This window comes from Sphaerodactylus townsendi, linkage group LG02 (genome assembly GCF_021028975.2).
Source record: "Sphaerodactylus townsendi isolate TG3544 linkage group LG02, MPM_Stown_v2.3, whole genome shotgun sequence".
Classification (NCBI taxonomy): Eukaryota; Metazoa; Chordata; class Lepidosauria; order Squamata; family Sphaerodactylidae; genus Sphaerodactylus; species Sphaerodactylus townsendi.
Genome location: NC_059426.1, coordinates 105,159,902 through 105,179,495, shown reverse-complemented (window position 1 = coordinate 105,179,495; position 19,594 = coordinate 105,159,902). Strand labels below are relative to the sequence as shown.

The window sequence follows — 19,594 nt, the reverse complement described above, 5'->3', positions numbered from 1 at the left end:
GTCTGGGGACTTCCTGAATTTACAAGTGCCATGGAGACAGAAATAGCTGTGTCAGTTAAGACTGCTGTTCACACTACAAGTGGTTGCTATGTTGGAGAAAGAGTGCATAGGTCAGCAAGTGCTTTCACTCCAGCTGCTGTTGCTGGTATTGTACTCCTGCTTTTACTTCCTGTGTGTAACCAGATAATGCTTCTGTGGGAATACTTTAGGGGAGGATGCTTTCCTTTGGAAAGAGAAAGGATGCACAATATAGCAGGGACCATCATAGCAGCGGACTGTAAATGTGAGCTCTTAAAGAGTGCATGAGTGTACTCCTGCTTTTACCTCCTGTGGCACCGGCTTTGCTCCACGAATTTCCTGAACCACAATGGTTGAGGTCCTTTTGAAAAGCCCCTTTTTTGCGCCGGTGGCTTCTGCCGGAGTGCAGAACTCCTCAGCAGCAGAGTCAGGCCCACTTTTCCCGCTGTTACAGCGAATTGCCAGTAACAATAAGTGATTTCAGCTCAGCAACTTAATGAGGCGCCGGGAGCAGGCGTTTCTTCAAAGCAGGAAGGATTTTATTGCAAGTGATTTCTTGGCAAAGCTCAGCAAAAGGACCCCCACATGGTTGTGCATCAGCCCTTTTATACATTTCCCCAGTAACCCAGAAAGGGGGTGTAGGGCAGTCCCACCCCCATAGTGCAAAAAACCAGGAAGGGGGCGGTCTCCTTCCATCTAATACAGAGAAAATATCCTAGAACGCCAAAGGGAGAAAACAATCTCTTTACACATGCTGATGAGATCAAATCCCAGAAGAAAAGCTTGCACCTTCTTGCCTGAGGTGGTTCCTTGGGAGTGTTAGACAAAGACAAGTTTAAATGATCCAATGAATGCTTGGATCCTGAAAGTAAGGATGTGAACAGTCCAATGAGCTTCTGGATCCTGAGAGTAAAACTTCAAACAGTCCAATAGCAAAACAGGGTGACATCTTCCAAGGCTGGGTGACCCTTGGGTGCTGGCAACAGATTCGATTAGCAAGTCCAAAGAGGGTCGTTGTTCTTATCAAAGGGTCGGCTGGGCGTTGGTCTAAGCAGCATTCCAGAGTCAACTTCCTTGTCACTTAATATCAGACCTTAACTGCTATTGCTTCTATTCTCAGACACAAATTTCAAAAATAACATTTCTAACTTAAACATTAGGAAAACCTTAAAGGATAAACACACATACTTATACTTATAGGCAGGACTGTACATCTACCTACTGGCAGGGCTCGCTTAAAACTAATAGAACCTTAACCTAACTGAAGAACCTTATTAAACTAAAATCCTAAACTACAGGCATAAACTTAACTAAGAGGAGCTTTTACTACATCCTAGAATGACACAAACACAAGGGAAATCATATAGCATTGGCACAAACAAACATATGCGTTCTCTGTGAACCTTATGGAGGCTTCTGAACCACACAGGTCTCTGTATCCGGGCAGGAAGCCAGTGTAGCCAGGCAACCTGACTTCAGGAAAATATTTTGTTTATTTTTCCATCGGTAACACTGCCTTGCTGCTCTGGCCCACTCCATCAATCGGCACCCCCCCCTCTCTCCCCTCCCACATGCAAGGAGTTTGCAGGGGTGTAAACGGAGATTCTCTTGCACATGTGAGAAGTTAAAGGGGAGAAGCCAGCCGATTATTCTCCTACACACGCAAACAGTTTGCAGGGGGAGGGAAGTCAATGATTCTCTTGCATGTGCCAGCAAACTCCTCGCACGTGCAAGAGAATCACCGGGTTTTAAAAATAAAAATATTTTTTAAACAATAAAATAAAATACTGCCAGTGAGTGGGGGGAATGGGTTGAGATTCGGCCAATCAGAACGCAGGAAATGGAGGCTGCCCGCACATGCATGGAAGTGATCCTGGAAGCGCTTGCAGTGCTTAAGGGAAAGCCCTGGACTTGCGGGGAATCTCTTGGGGTCCCTGACTGGAGTTCAGGAAGAGCTGGGGAGCTGTAGGGAACTATGAGCAGAGTGAGAAGCCCTGCTTCAGGCAAGCTCCCAGATATACCACGGGTAATTTTGAAAATGCAAAATCAGCTATGGTAGGAGCAGGTGGCTTTGGTGACTTTGTTTTGCTTGTTATAGAAAAGCAAAAAGGATTTTCTGTGCGTGCGTGCGTGCGTGCGCTTCCCACTTTCACTGCAAGTCTTGGGGAAGAAGGAGGGTAAAGCAGAAAGGTGCTTAGTAATGTAACAGTAGGTGAGGTGGGGAGATGGAAATTTTTCTAGCCTTTAGACACAAACACACCCAAACTGAAAAGACAGAGAACTGCCCAACATCATCCAGAAGTGTGCGTGAAAAACTGGGAATGTAATGCAAGTTTCTAAAAAACTACAGCTGCTGCATCTTTGAATATGAGTCTCCCCTCGTAATATCATCTCTATTCCATAGTGAGATGAAAGAAGAGGCCCCTGGGGCCAGAAGAACTGCATAGTGGATGAGGTGTAGCCAAGTTTGTTCTTATGGAATCCCTTCTCACTTTGGCATTTCACTGTGTGGCAGGCTGGCTGTTTTCTCATCATCCAGCTGCCCATGGGTGGGAATAGATGGCTGCCCATGTCTCTTCCTCCTGCCTACTGATCCTCACCCATTTTTTTCTCTATGATTCATATAGAGGCTAAGGCACCTCCTCTCTGCCACCCCCGCTTCCTCTTGCCTACATTCTCTCCTGCTTGAGGAGGGGAGGATTGAGGAAGCAGAAAGAAACAGAAGCAAACAGTCACAAAGCCACCCCCACAGCTACCTCCTGGTCCCTTCCACTTGTGTGTCTTTCCCTGGTGGAGATGGGGAACCACAGCATAGCTGGAGAACAGAAGTGGCTTTTACTGCCATCCACCATCATTGGCCAATTGCTCTGCTCTAGGCAGAGCCCCGGCAGAGGAGCCAGCAGAAGCGATGATCAGTGATGATTCCTGTTGCCTGGTGGCTCTAAGTCTGGGTAAGGGGTAGTCCTGAGACTGCCTCAGCATTGGGCATGAAGGAAGCTTCCAGAAGGCTCCCAAGGGGCTGGAAGTGGCTAATCCCCTGTCTCTATTGCTTCCCTGATGCCAATCTCCAGATAGTAGCTGAAGATTTCACACTATTACAACTGATCTCCAGTTGACAGAGATATGATCACCTGGAGAAAATGGCCACTTTGAAAGATGGACACTATGGCATTATACCTCACTGAAGTTCTTCTCCCCAAAATCTCCTCTTCCTCAGACTGTATCCTCAACATTTTCCAGGTGTATCCCAACATGGAGATGGTAACCCTACTGTTCAACTTGCTGGCTTACAGGATTCCAAAGTGGCAGCAGTTCTTGCTTTCTCTCTCTCTCCCTCCTCCAGCTACTAGTGAACTAAGGCAGCCACCACCACCTCTCCTCACAATCTTGGTGAGTGAGCACACTCCAGGCTTGTCAGGCTCACCAAGGCACTACTCCTGATCTCAGTGGATGAGTCCATTCTCCATCAATGTAGCCACCCCATCTCACTCACTCACTCACTCACTCACTCACTCACTCACTCACTCACTCACTCACTCACTCACTCACTCACTCACTCACTCACTCACACACACACACACACACACACACACACACACACACACACACACACACACACACACACACACACACACACACACAATCTCAGCAAAAGACATCTCTCTGGGCTCACAACCAAGTGTCCCCTTAGCTTCACTAAAGTTCCCTGATGTCCTTCAAGATTGGAAAGCAAGAAGAAAAGTCCAGGGTGCCTGGATCAGAGGCGTAGCTGGCAAAAATGGAGCCCAAGGTGGACTCCGAGTTTTCTGCCCCACCCCATGGGCCCCCATGCCCCATGCCACCCATTCCCCACGCCATGCCTCCCATACCCTTCCCGGGCCCAGGGCGCTGGCTTCCCTCCTCCTGGTCCCTGCAGCAGCCCAGCCAGACTCCCAGGTCAGGAGAAATCCCCTCCCTGCCTCCCTTCCTGGCCCAGGGACTGTCTGGGGTCAGAGAGGGAGGAGCACTCAAGCCACCAGCCTCCCGCCTCAGTGCTTTTTTTTAGCCGAGGTCTCTCCCAACTTAAAAAAAGCACCAAGGCTGGAGCACTGAGAGGGAGGGGTGCTCCAGCCTCAAGCCTTGGCTTGGAGTGGGAAACAGTGCAGCCATAGCTGGAGCGCTTCTTCTGCCCCCTGATGGGCCCATGCTCAGTGGCGTAGTCATATTGGGGGCATTTCCCACCCCCCACCTAACTAACTGCCGTATGCCCAGGGCACATGTCCTCACAGTCCCCGTGGCATCTATGCCACTGGCCTGGATAAGAAGTTTTAAGATGAAGAGATCTCTGAAGAAGCACACAAAAGGATCTGTTCAGCTTCTGTGCTGTAAATTTGCAGTTCTCTCATGTGGTACACCTTTTAGTAGTGTGATCCGATGTCTTCACCATGAGGTTCTACTCCCTGAAAAACTTATAGACTTTTACACTAGATGCACTGAATTTCCAGGAGCAGAGTGGGATCACATCCGAAATGTGATAATTCCTTCCAATGCCAGCCTTACAGACTTCTTATTTAGGCCAGGACTGGAGTGCATACATGCTTGTGTGAGTGTGCATGTGTGCGCGTGAGTGTGTGCACATTAAACTTCCCCCTCCTCAGTTTTTCTGATACCAATTAGCACTGGGGAGCTGCTGTTTGCCCTGCAGGAGATCATTCCGACCTATAGGATAAATAATACCTGCAGCATTCTAACTTAAACTGGGAAAACAATCCAAATTGGCCATTAAACTCTTCATGTACCTTTGGTAGTACAATAATCAGTGTGAAGTATATATTTGAAAACATTTTAGATTAACATACGTTGGTGGCCATTTTTCTTGAAAATCGGTTGTTGTGGTGGCATGCCTAATGATATGACAGATACAATTTATTTAAGGAGAGCTCGGTGATGTATGTATGTGCATATGAGCCCTCATTCACTAGTTATTGTTTCCTCCATCAACACCTGTATGCTTCCTCCATCAACACCTCACTTAGCACTAGTTCTATGTGTGTAGATTGTAGTTCCAAGTTGTAGGTTGTAGTTGCAGACCTGTTGCTGAAGCTGCCAGGATCTCCGGTGTGTTAACCAGATAGGTAAACTTAATCTGACACATTAGACACCAGAGACCACTGCAAGCTGTAAGTAGATCAAGTTCACATAAAGATTTAAAAAATAAATTTAAATTACTGTATTAGCAAAATATTATGCAGTCAGCTAAAATATCTTTTTTAGTTTTTATCTATTAGTTATGAACACTGACATCATTTGTCTGCCACTCATAATATGAAAAGCACAACTACCTAATAAAAATAAAGTTGATGTTTTTTTAAAGTGATATCATTGGTTCTATATGAGAGACACCTAGCATTTCACCTTCTTTATGACAATGCAACTTCTTCATTCAAAATTTCTGAAGCTTGTTGCACTGTGCAACCTACCAGTTAATATCTGCTTCCCAAAACCTGCTCTCTGTCCCCCATCTACAAGGTTAAGCAGATGGTGACTAGAGATAGTAGCACCTTTTCTGTGGAATTATTTTTCCAGGGGCATATCTTCCAGAGGGACATGAAGGGTCAATTGACCCAGGCGCCACCCACTAGATTTCATGGGGGTGCAAATTTGCCCAAGATTCTTTGTTTTGCAGTGACTTTGCTCCATTGTAGCCAATGAGGAATTTCTGAGGCAGGCTGCACATTTTTGAAGATAGAGGCGTCCAGACTTTCAAGGTGGCTCCAAGAGGCCTTGAGTCATAGCATCCAAGTTTGCTGAGCTTTGCTTCTGGAGTGGGGGGGAGTTGAGAGAGTTCTGAGAGAACTCAGCCCACAGGCTTTCATGTGCAGGAGCAGGGAAAAATAAGCCTTTTGGGGGCCCGTAAAATTGAACCCCCAGAAGCAAAGGTCTCCAAACCTGGATGCTATTACCAGGAGGCCCTCCTGGAGCCACCCTGAAAGTCTGGTGCCTCTATCTTCAAAAATGTGCAGCCTGCCTACACACTCAGAAATTCCCCATTGGCTACAATGGAGCAAAGTCACTGCAAAACAAAGAATCTTGGGCAAATTTCTTGGGGTGCCTGGAAGGGATGTATTTTTAAAGCTAGTGACACCAAAATTTCAGGGTATCATCTGTTAACTATTCTTATGATGCCACCCAAGTTTGGTGAAGTTATGTTCAGGGGGACCAAAGTTATGGTCCCTCAAACGGGTAGCCCCCATCTCAGGTTAGCTCCCATTGAAAACAATGGGGATGGGGGCACCCCCTTTGGGGGTCCATAACTTTGCTGCCCCTGAACCAAACATCACCAAATTTGGGTGGTATCATAATGACCATCTCTGAATGGTACCCTGAAATTTTGGTGGCGCTAGCCTTAAAAATGCGCCCCCTGCAGGCCGGAACGTGAAAAAACACTTTAAAAATTAAAAAACACACAAACGACCCTGAAATGCCCCCCCACATGACCAAATGGGGGGCGCCCGGGGACATAGGGTATCCCCTGTCCCTAGGCAGGAATGCCACTGCCAAGCAGGCTTCATGTGTAGGAGTGGGGAATCAAACCCAATTCTTTAGATTAGAGTCCGCTGCTCTAAACCACTACATCACAATGGCCTCCTCTTATCCAGAACTGACAGGATTGATGGAATGATTCTATTGTAGACCACTTTGAGTCACTGAGAAAGGTGGATTATAAATAGAAATCAATAAATGTTAGTAGGATTCCTTACAAGTTTGTGACGTATGTGTTTGAAGTAAGGATTGCAAAGATTTTCTCTTATATAATAGCATTAGAAATTCTATCAAAGGTGGAATCAATAGCTGTACATAGGTGTATAAGGGGATGCTATGTACTGAGTCAGTTCCAGTCTGGTTAGCACTAATGCTGGAGTGCACACAGGTGTCATATCAGTACAGCTCTCCAGGGACAGTAGCGGTCCCAGTAGACCAGTATATATATAGGAAGACGAGAAGGAAAAGAAATTGCAGGGACTAGATTGGTGTCTTGTGTTAAAAGAACATTTACGGTTATCCAAGGCGTTTTCCCCACAGCCAAAATATCCTGGGGGAAACCGGGATCATACATACTGGGATGTTTCTATCTTGGTTTCTCCCTCTGCATGGCAGCCCATCAGCACGTTCAGGCTAGGAGGAAGGACTTGCATAGTCTCTGGTTTAGTTTCATTTTCCTCACCAACACTGTCGTGCATGCATAAACTGTCCCGTTTTTCCGCCGTTCTGATTGGCTGCAACTGGCGAGGCGGGAAAAATAAACCAGTTTGTCTCCCACAATGTTTGCATGGGAATGGTGCATTTTTTTTTTAAAAAAAGAACCCCTAATTTTATTGTTTTTTTAAAGGTGCGGGATAAGGGAAATCTCGCAGGGTGGGCCTGAGTTAGACCCGGAAGCCATGCAGAAATCATGGCCGAACTGGGATGTTTCACCTCCTTATTCCAGGATCTGTTGGCCGTGGGGAAAATTTTCAAAATTCCTTAGCAATGAAAAAGTCTAAACAGTATTATGCAGTTGTCAGTCAAAGGATCAATTTCAGACTTGACATTTATGTACACCTGAGACTTTTAAAAAGATCCTACTCTCCCCTATTGTCATTTTCTTCTGCTATCATAATCAGCAGACTATGTTAAATTATACTCTAACTCAGTGGTGGGATTCAGCAGGTTCGCACCACTTGAGCAGAACCAGTTGTTAAAATGGTGCTTGTAAAAAACCAGTTTTAAATTACTTGAATCCCACCAACGGAACTGGTTGTTAAATTATTTGAATCCTACCACTGCTTTAACTGTGTAAATCTATTGTGAGTTATGTGACTTTCCTTTTTATATGAAGGCCATTACATTCACACCAGCTGACCCAGATTCCAAGGACTGCCATTAAGTACTTTCTTATTTTTTAGTAGTATTAAAACTAAGTATTAAAGGCCATGACCCAGTTTTTCTTGCTATATGGTCAGCACTCTTAAATCTCAGTTCATGTAACACCCGCTATGGAACAGATGTACCATCATGCTTTTTCCAAGAACAGAGCCCATTAACTGGTTTTTAGACTTCACCATTAGAACTCTATGAAGAATAGATGGACTATTCTCCAGCAATTCCAAGATGAGGCCATTTCAACAGATGGACTAGCTTTTTCTCTAACTCAATAAGGCCTGGTGTTATGCATACAAGCAGCAAGGGCAGGGGCTTTCCCTCATTTCTCTTATTGTCCCTGCTTGTTTATGATCATTTGTCTCTCCCCCTCCCAAAAACCACCCATCAGATTTTGATATGGATTCTGACTAGAGTTGCCAATGCCAGTATGGGAAATTCCTGGAGATTTGGGGCCAGTGCTTGGAAAGACAGTTTGAAGAAGAGTGAGAGTTCAGCAGAAATAATTTCCTGTTTATTCAATGGCTTGGACAACGGGCGGTACACATACATTGTGGTTTTATGAAGTCCTGTAGATCCCACAAGTTAAGTCCTGAAGAAAATACTATCTGCAGGGGCTCAGCTTTGAAAAACAGCGCCCAGGGGTTCTTTAAAACGCAGCTAGCCTTCCTCTGCCCAAGGGGTGCGAAGGCTGGGAAGACAGTGGGGGAGGGGACAAGGTCAGGGAAGGAGCGTGACCTTTCTGGCCTTGGCCTTGCCTCCGGTGTCTTCCTAGTCTCGGCACCTCTCAGATAGGGAAAGTTAGCTGCATTGTAAAGGAACGGTTCCTTTCAAATGCAGTTAACTTTCCTCTGGCCAAGGGGCACCAAGACCAGGAAGACACTGGGGGTAGGGAGAAGGCCAGGGAAGGAGTGTGAGCTCCCTGGCCTTGTCTCCAGCTGCAGGGTCTTTCCCGCCTTGGTGTGCTTGGATAGAAAAAAAGTTTGATGCATTTTAAAGGCACCATAGGGGTTTTTTGGCAGGTGCGGAGGGGATGGGCAGGTTGCCCCAGGCACCTGGCATCCAGGGCAAGAGTCTTCCCTCACTACACCCCTTACTATCTGAGGGGTGTGTGTGTGTTCAGACAGTTTAGATATGTTCAATTGCTCTAAAAAGTCATTTAAGCATGACAGTCTTGTTCAATTTGCTGCATGTTTCAAACCTCCTATGCTGACATAGGCAAAAACATTTCACAGCTTTTGGGCAGGCTTCCCTCACCCCATCACTGCTCCTGTGACTCCCACTACCACCAAATTGTTTAATGTAAATTGCTGTGTCAGCTGAGACAAGACCCTTGAGAGTTTTAGTTCAGTTCTGCTAGGCTTGTTCCACCAGACCTATTGTCGAGGAAGCAACAGTTTCATCATAGCTGGCCTCACTACTCTTCCCTACCCTTCTCCTTCTTCTTGATAAATAAATGAGTTTAAGTTAGGTAGGTTGCGCTTAATGTTGCATTAGCTCCCTTCTCTTGGATCAACCAACCAATCAGTTATAACATGCTCTAATAACAGGCACTGGGGGGTATGTAAATTAATAGGGTTTTATTGTTATATGATCAGATAATTTTGTATTATAAGCAACCCTGAGTCTGTCCTTGGAAGGGAAATGGTGGAATATAAGTTTAATAAAATAAACAACAACATGCTTTTTACAACAACTTACAAAGTTTTGGATTGTTTCTGTGTCCCTTATATCTGCTTAAGGGGTTTATTGCCAGTGAAAAAGGAATACTGACTGAATACTTGTAAAGAAGGCAAACTGTAAATAAATGGTACTTGAAAAGTAGGTTACTTTAATTACATTACCACGCCCTTGAGGAATCATTCATTCACCTGTAGTCAAAAAAGTTTTATATGCTAACAGCACAGGGTCAAAGGTTCTGCAACATGTAAGATACAAAAGTAGTTTGTTTTTCCAAGGTTTGACCTGTCCTGTTTGAAATAACATTTTGGAAAGACTTTTAAGCAGCTATGGAGCAGGCATAAAGCTGCTCAGTTTGAATTTCAAGCCAAATATATTTGTGAATTAGTCAGGGTGGAATTTGTGTGTAAATAATTACTTCAGGTATAGTAAGATCAACTGGCAATCATGTTCACATTGTAGTTCTCAGCATCCTTCATCATAACCATGGTCAAACACTCAATCACTGGAGAAAGGGACTGGGCAGTATGCTGAGAGCATTTCAGAAATTCTCATAATTATTACTGTTCACATTCATGTTTCTTGTTACAGCAATAATAGGTTAATATTGTCAGTGTGAGAAAATGAATGTGTAAACTGACCCTATCTCTGTTCTGCAAAACACCAAGGATAACAATGTTTTAGTCGTACATGGACATCAAATCATGTACAGAACAGATTATAGAGTCTATGTACAACTTGCTCTCATATGTTTAACTGTATGTTCCTTATGTTGGAAACTAAGGATAAATTTGCCATTCTGCTTGTTTAGCTGCTGCCTTGTTCCCCAGTGGGCACCAGAGTTACTCTTGGATGTGGTACTGGAGACATCTAGACTAATTGTTTTAGGTAATTTCACCATTTATGCTGAATGATAATTACAGGGCTGGTGCAGGATTTTGTAGCTTCTTTGGCTGCCCCAAGCCTCTCCCAAATCATGACGGGCCCAGCATATCAAAGAGATGTTGGACTTAATCATTTGCACTGAACTTTAGAGAGAAGGTCTGGTTTTGAAATTAGAAATTCAGCCTGAACCATAATATGACCACTCAAGTCAAGGTTGAATTAAAATAGTCTGCCCCTGCAAACTCATGGATCCTTCTGCATTTTAGAATGCTCCTGGGGATTTTAGGATTATGACCACAGGCTCTGTTGAGGCTGCAATGGGATCTTGGAATGTAAAGCTCCTTGAGGCTATTAAGATTGCTCCTGCTAACTTCTCCTGCCTTTGATCCACATTAATGAGTCCTTGATGTCCATCATCAATCAGTCACTAACTTGGGGCTCTTTCCCATGGCCAGGCAAAGAGGTGGTTATCCATCCACTGCTTTAAAGACCCTACAAAATGATAATGTGGCCAGTTAGCATCCTGGCTATAAGATGTCCTTTCTGGGCAAAGTGAGAGCACAGTAGTAGATCAACTCCAGGTCTTATTGGATAACTCCAGTACTGTAGACCCTTTCAGACTGGTTTCAGGTCAGGTTGTAGGACAGAGATGACCTTTCTGGCTTTAGTTGATGACCTCTGTCTGAAGATAGACTAAAGTCATGCTTTTTTGTTGTTCCTACTGGTTTTATCTGCAGTCTTTGATGCAATCAATCATACTATGCTACTGAAATATTTGCAAGCAAAAATAGGTATCAGGAGATCAGGTATCATGATTATCAGTCTTGCCCAGTGGTGGGATTCAGCAGGTTCGCACCATTTCGGCAGAACTGGTTGTTAAAATGGTGCTTGAAAACAACCAGTTGTTAAATTATTTGCATCCCACCACCAGAACCGGTTGTTAAATTATTTGAATTCCACCACTGGTCCTGCCCCAGATACTGCATTCTCTTTTTAAAATGCATGCAAAGTATATCTTCTTTTGTTGATCTGAACGTCAAATACATCACACAGTCTTGGGGTACCTTTTTCTTTTGTACAGCAAGTGATTTCACATGATACATTCTATCCATCTTTGCTTGCATTTCTGGAATAGGAATAGACATATATTTTGCTAGCTGTGGTACAAAGTCCTTACGAAGATCTTCTCCATCTAACTCTGACAGAGCACAAATTCTCAATGCAAATTCCTTCTGTCTTAGCTCCAGACCAAGTAAATTTTCAGCCTGGCATTGTATTTCCTTGCAGTTAACTTCCAATTTTGTTTCTATGGTTTCAGAGTTATCTGAGACTTTTTGTAAATCTTTAGCTTGACCTTTAAAGTCTTTCTTCAATTCTGCTATATCTTGCATGCATCTGTCAACTTTATCAGTCTTATTTTTCATTTCTGATATATCATTCTGCATGGATATAACCATTGATTCAATTCTCTGCATTTGGTCTGGTAGCTAGTCTGGTTGGATCTGAAATGACTATTGTTTTGCGTTTTGAATCAGCCATTGTCACTCACTAGATATTTTCACCACTCCTTTAAAAAAAATTCAGTTTTTAAAAAGATAGTTTGTTGTTTTCTTCTCCCTTTCTCCTGGTTTCCATCTAAATCAAATCCTTTTATTCTGAGTGAGTTATAAATCTTTTTTCTAGGAACTCTTCTTACGTTTTTTCTTATTTCGTTAGTGGAAGAGCAGTACAACACTGTGGCACTTACAGACCTCTAGACAAAGTTTCTCATTCCAGCATGGCAAAATTTATGACACAGTTCATAAATCAGTCACATAACTCAGTTGTACTTATCTGTACTTACAAAGCAAATTCTTGCTGGGTGAAGTATATGGTATCAAGTGTGACTCCTTTTTTCACTTCTTGTCTTCTTCGGAAAATAAACAGCATCACTTACATTTCAAAGTAATTTAAACTGCTGCTTTTCCTGGTGCCAAGATGTAGTCAGGCAGGCTCTGATGGGCAAAAGGATTGGGGCTGTTAGCTTTCAACCAGTGCCCCTCACCCCTCCATTCCCATCTCTCCAGAGCACAACACCTTTCTGTTTTGTATCTCCATTTAATCCATGGAGCTACAATCACTCAGAAGAAGCACCTTAGTGAAAAAGAGACGACAGGGTCATCTTTCCCTCAGGAGAGCAGCAGCCATTTGTGGTGCCAGAAGCCAGATGTTGGGTTCAAAGTTTTGGTTGGGTTCACCTCAGAGACTCCACAGATTGCCACAGTCTGGATCTTATTGGGAACTATGTAAAGCACTATATATTACATATGGTTTCTCTGTAATAGCTCCCACACTGTGGAATCTCAGGCCGTTTCCGCACGAAGGTGGAAGCGGCCGGGTCGGCGTTTACGACGCCGACCTGACGACGCTGGGACCGTCCGCATGGACGGTCCTGGAAACAGCCGGGCAGCTGGCGCTGCAGAGCGCTGGCGCCCGGACAACCCGGCATGTCCCCGGGCCTCCGGCACGTCGCCGAGGCCTGGGGACATGCCCCCCTGGCCCTGCGCACCTTCTCCAGCGGCTCAGGGCAGGGGGGCGTGTCCCCAGGCCTCGGCGACACGCCGGAGGCTCGGGGACAAGGTAAGTGCCGGGTGGGGGAGGCGTCGCGAAGCCGCTGCCGTTCACTCGGCAGCGGCTTCGAGGCAGCGTTTCCCCAAAAAGAGCGCTTGGAAGCGCTCTGGGGAAACGCCGGCCTCGCGACGGGCGGGCGGCGCGAGGGCGGCGCGGCTGCGATGCAGCTGCGCCCCCTGTGCGAATGGCGGCCTGGAGACAGCGTTTTTACTGTCTCCAGGCCGCCATTAATTGCCCGTGCGGAAACGGCCTCATACTCTTGGAATTTGCGAACTGTGTCAAAGAGAATTGTTTAGGAATACTTGTGGTTTGTTCAGATGACAGCTCCTTTTCAAATTTATTCAATTCCTATTTCTATCTGCTGACTAGATCTATTGCATGCATTGGTTTTTATTGTGTAAACCATCTTGAGTCTCAGTAAGAAAGTTAAACTATAAATAAATAATGTTTCCTGAGCCCTTATTCTGATAGTCAATTGAAATAAATGCTAATGGCTTGATTATGGTCTTATATTATTGGTAAAGTTATCTTTTTAGCTTGTGTAATTGAGAAAAAACTAAATGCCTAAATAATGTTTTCCTATTTTATGCTTAGTTTTGAGCATTGGTGAAGGTGGTTTCTGGGAAGGCAGCACCCGAGGACATGTTGGATGGTTTCCTGCAGAATGTGTTGAAGAAGTGCAATGTAAACCAAATGAAAGTAAACCAGGTAAGGTGATACTTTAGAAGGGATTATTACTGATAGTAAATACATTATGTTAAAAAATTGCAGTTATTAATGTAATCCAACCTGGATTTTTTCTAGAAGTAGTTGAACTGTAAACTCTCAAAAAGGTTTTAATTGTGTATTGTTTATGCAGCTTGTTTTGTTTTGATGCATGGTGTGAAAACAATTGGATTGGAAGAAATTTGGCTTTTGGTGTATGAATGAAGTCACATATGATGTCACCTGAGATGCAACATAGATGTGAACCTGTCATTTAGATAATACATCTTCTTTTGACACATGTTTAATGCTTATGTTGTGCAAGGTATTGAATGTAATGTGGACAATACATAACACAATAGAGCTGCCATTTTGGTTGCTTTGATAAACAATTTCCTGCCGAGTGTCTGTGCTCCTGCTGCTGTTTGATGGAGTAACAGGGGAAAAAACATGTGTTGCATGATACTGTGACATCACTTTTGATCTCAGACCTGGAAGTGATGTACTAAGAATTTCCTAGATCTCTATGGTAAAAACCATTTCCAGGTTTTCAAAGTCGCATTTCCTTCACTGTTCCCCAGCCAGGAACTGTGAACCTTATAACACACTGTTAAGTCCTGTTGACTACTGTTTGTAGAGAATTGTGTATGTGTGTCACGGTTAAAAGGTTTTGTAGTAATTAATTATGTTAGTTGCTGCATGGTCAAAGTGAAATTGATGAAAAATTTAACTTAAGTGCTCTTTCTTGTAACTTGAATATATGATGTGCAGTCTTGAATTTATGATGATTTAGGGTTTGATGGATTTTTTTTGGCCTGCTTTGGAGAAATAAGTCTTATGACTGAGACAGACAAATATCACTACTTTCAGAGTTCCCACATATTTTAAATTAAATGTTTGTTTTGGCATTCTTCTAAATTTACATGAGCAGTATTTATGGCGTAACAAGAATAATGGCTTATTATCGCCAATCATCTAATTAAGACCTGGCATAATTGACTATTGCATCTATGTCAGGAGTTAGAGGTACCCCCAAATTTCACTGGGGCAGGCTTGAGTCACTGAAAAGCCAAGCAGTAGCAGGAACACCATTGGCCTTTCAGCCAAGAGCCAGCAACACAGATATTGCCCAGCAGAGTGACAGGAATCACTAGGGCAATTATGGAGTTAAAGCAGGGAAACACAATGCTGTATCTACCAACCAATCAGCTCTTCGGGGAAGTCCCATCCTTCCATGAGAGCAAGTAAACTGTGCATATGCCCTTCCCTTCTTTAGACTGTCATTTAAAAATCAGAGAGAGGCTGATGAGGGCAGACCAGTCATAGTTGCAGGTGGTAGAGCTGAAGCCCTTTCTCTTTTTCATTGCTGAATCCTTAAAAAGAGCAAGCCTCTGAACTGGTGGAACGGAATCTGCAAAACATGATAACAGCATGGTGCAAAATGGAATATTCATTAGAAATAGTCAGTGATTTAAGGTTACTAGCGTTATTTAGTTTCTGTTAAACATTACAAAAAAATGCAGTGTCCTATAAAGTGTATACAGGTTTCCAGTATTACTGTTGTCTAAAAGTGTAATCCTGGGAAGTGTTACCACCTTCTAAATCCATTTATATCGACCGCCTCAGAAAGTGTAACTCTGCTTAAGATTATTCTATAAATAAACTAAAGAGATCTGGAAAATAAATTAAAAAGAATGGTACTGGAGCTGTTAAAAGATTTCAGATGAGAAATGACAAACTCACAGATAAATTAAGATAATTTTTACTATGATTTCTTTCACACTTTTGTAATTAATACTGAGTATTCCAAATAACATCCAGGGGCTCAGTGTTTGAAATCCTGTCTGAAAAGTGGGCTTAGATGTTTTATAGTGTCTATTTTTAAAAAACCTAAAAAAGAATAATTATTTGGCAAATAATTCAGAATGTGTAGCAAAAACAACACAAAGAAACCTGGCTATAGATTCAAGTATAGTGTCCACAAGGACCATACCAGACACAATGAAGATGACAGATCTGTCTTTGAAACGGAAACTGGAAGCAGGCCAGCTCTCATTATATGTGGCCATGTACCTTCTAGAAGAGTAAGCAGTCCTCGTTTCTATGTGCACAGGGAACTTTTTCTAATGCTCAAAAAGCATTTCAACATGCCAATCTTTTTCTGCAGTCCTACGGAAAGACATGGAGTTCTTTGACATTTTGGAGAATATGTCTACTCTGGAGAAGGCTTGTGAAAGAAAGACCCTGGAGTTGGGTCAGGTGCAAAAGAAGACCCAGATTACTGAATGTCTCTGTCTCTGGCCTTCAGCTTTATGTGTTCTTCTTTTATTTCTTCATCACTGCGTTCAGCTTTTGAAAACTGATCAGTTTTTTACCACCTTCTTTTGGGCTGTTTCTTCACGGGCGGAAAACAGTGCCCTAGGGACAGTTAAAACACCATCCCTAGGGCGCTGTTCGCACAGCAGCGCCGTGCTGGGCCTGGCCAAGGAGCGCAAAGACGCCGCTTTTAAACCTCGCTCCCTGAGCAAGGTTTTTAAAAAGCGGAGTCTTCTTGCCAGCACGGTGCGAACCGCACCAGTGTGAGCCTGCCACTTTTGGCCCCTCCAGTATCTGCGAGGGACTTACCTTGCTTTCCTCTGCAGCTCCGGGCAGCTGGAAAGAGATTCCCATGCTGCCCTGTGACCCCTAAGGGTCGGAGGGCATCATGGGCGTGTCTTTCCAGCTGCCTGGAGCTGCAGAGGAAGGCAAGGTAAATCCCTTGCAGACACTCTGGGCGGCTCAGTGCAGAGCCGCCCCTGCAGGCAGAGGCGGCGGAAGGACTGCCCACATGGGACCATGCGAATGGTCCTGATGCTCCACCAGCTTCATTTATGCCGGTGGGAAGCCGCTGCCTTTGGCTGTGTGGAAACAGCCTTGGCTTCTGATATGAAAACAAAAAGCATTTTCCCCACAAATGTTTAAATTGGCAATTAAAATACAGGGAGGTAAACAGGAATTGGATTTGCTGATCCCCTGAATGCTAGAAGTTTAGAAAACTATAGCTGTTTTTCCCATCCATCCTCCCTGGGCTGCCAAAAACACTTCATGTGGCAGCATACAGTGTGGTCAGTAACCAATATAAATTTGATCTTTAGTGCCTCTGTCTTTTTTGACCTTAATTCCTATAAATGGCTCACTGTTCACCTGGGCAGAGCCTTCCAATGTACTTCAGTTATTCTGAAATTAAACTTAAGCAGCAACACTGATTAAAACAAGAATAACTAGATCACTGATGATAGCACAGTGGCGAAACTGCAATGGGGTTGGGGGGCACCGTGCACCAGACAAGTGCCATTGGTGTCATGAGGGGGCAGAAAAATCACTCCCGGACCTCCTACCAGGGCAGGGCGTGGGCAGGGCATGGGCATGGGCAGATCGGGCGGGGAGAAGGCAGGCTGGGTACGGGGGGACGCGGGCAGGTCATGCCTTGGGCGCAGTTTCCTCTCGCTCTGTCACTGTGATAGCAATAGTTGTAGCATGCTTTCTCCAAACACAACCAACTCTATCTGCAGTTGTTTCAGAGTGGGAAAAACTGTACTGTTTCAGTTTAGTAAAACATGTTGCTTCCATCCTGTAGAAATAGTACTAGCTAACATTATATGAATGCTGATTTGATTAAAAAAAATTCTTCAAAGCATAGTATCATTGGTTTCCAAAGGAAAACCAGACATTTCTGCAATTTTTTTGTGGGAATCACATTCTGGATAAAGCTGAAACATAATCTGATACTCGCAGATAAGAAGAAACTGTCCATGGTTACAGCCTTGTAATCAGCATCAGTCAATGGTAGCTTTCAGAACATAAGTAAATACAATAGCATGCTTAGTGTACAATATCAAAATTCTGTTTTTGCAGTTAGCGTTCCATATGATAATCATTAATGTCTGTGATTTATGCAGCACTGTGAATTTTGGGAACCTAGTTATCCAGGAGCAATAAAAACGCCCTTCATGTTTAAGAGATTCAGAAACATTGTTGCTGACAGACTTTCTCACACCCACCCACTGTACTCTCCAAATCCATAGGCAATTATTTAAGAATGGTTTCAAAGCTTCTATGTGAATATCTGAAAGACCTTTACAAAAACTGGCAACAGGGGAATGAGATAAAGATAAGGAAAATCATCAAAAGCTTGACAAATTTGCTGGAAGCATCTGATGCGGAGGTTGCACCATGATGCATCCTCTGTAGCTGCACTCAGAATGGATAGTGGTGTTGTCCCTCCATGCAAAGGGAATGGAGCTCCGTTGCCAACTCATTTTGTCACTCAACATGAGTGAGGATTACAGTTTCTCCTGAACTTATTTTTGATAGTCAAAGGGCAGATCCCAGTAGCTTTAGCTCTGTTTATTCATCCTAATTGTAACACAGACAACACAGAAATCAGAAATTCACATTTAGTACTCCACATTTCAAATATGAGTAGAACTGAACTCGATCCAATGGAAATTTTGGTGGCAAAGATAAAGTTTGAGCCTCCAGCATCACACTGAACTGCCTTATAACCAGTGTGCTTAACATTGCTTTCTGCAGTCTTTCTATAGACTATCTTCACTTTTGTGCCCCACAAAGGTTTCTTTAACATTTATAAAAAATCAGGAATTCTACTTTTCTCATTATTGTATTTATGTATTGGGGTATTTGGAAAGGAGGCAGTTTCTATACGTCCTCTTATCTTCTTTCGAATAAGTTAATGGCTCCCACTGACAAATGAATAAGCAGTACTCTTACAATGAAAAGTCAACAACCACCTAAAGAACTGGCAGCTCATTCTTCTCTTCCTCTGAAGAGCTCAGGGCAGTACAGTTCCCTCCCCTCCCCATTTCAGTCTTAAATCAACCCTGAGAGAGAATGACTGGCCCTGGGTCATTCAAGAATCTCCACCTGTATTTCTCTTAATCACTCTGACCAATATACCACACTGTCTTATTATTGATTTTTTAAAAAAATTACTTTATACATTTTGTAAATATGCTGCCATTCTCTCCAATGGGGAGTGGCTTGGGAAACCTAACCTGCAGCCATGAGATGCTCAGCTTAACCCTGTCCCTGTAAGAGCTTTGTGTTCCAATCCCTTAGAGGAGTGTGAAAATGAATGCACAACTTTAGTTCTATTGCAAAGCAGTTGATCAGGGAATAATTAGAAAAGGAGCATTACCACCAGGGCAACAGTGGTCAACAGCAACTCCAGAGTGGGTGCAGCAGGGCAGCAGCTAGGTAGTTGGCTGCTAGGTGGGGGACTTCACCTGCAAGTAGGGGAAGGAAGGATCCAGCCAGCATGAGAGGGGGGCACACCCTCATGTCTTTCACCTGGCTGCTGAGTCCTGTGGCAGCAGCCTGTCTCGATGTGCACCTGGTCCTTGATGAAGTGCCTCTGAGCCCAGAGCCAGGCACTGGAAGCCTAAGTAGAGGATAGTGACAGCAAAGGTAGGTGGGTGGGTGGGCAGCCAGCACCAGGAAGAAGGGAACTAGTTGTGATAAGGGTGCACCCTTGTGTCTGTCCCCCACCTGGCTGCTGAGCCTTGTGGCAACAGACTAGCTATCTGCACACCTGGCCCTTGGTGGGTGCCTCTGAGCCCAGACCCAGGTGGCAGAAACTTGAACAGAGGGTAGTGGCAGCAAACACAAGGTAGCTGGGCCAGAAGAGAGGGACCCAGTGTGAGATAGACTGGTGGGGAGGCAGAGAAGGTGTCAGACAGCACAATGCCCCAGCTTCTCACTCCTGGGGGGAAAGGAGGGGGCAAGTGACTGAACACCC

At 44.1% G+C, this 19,594-nt stretch overlaps 1 protein-coding gene across 1 annotated transcript in view; it reads left to right on the top strand.

Annotated features, from left to right (window-relative positions):
• LOC125425699 (SH3 and multiple ankyrin repeat domains protein 3-like) overlaps positions 1 to 19,594 on the top strand; it is a 398,055-nt gene that overhangs the window by 170,426 nt on the left and 208,035 nt on the right. Inside the window, exon 14 of the mRNA XM_048483225.1 lies at positions 13,687 to 13,800. Within this exon, the coding sequence (XP_048339182.1) occupies positions 13,687 to 13,800 (114 nt within the window). The remainder of the gene's footprint in view (positions 1 to 13,686; positions 13,801 to 19,594) is intronic.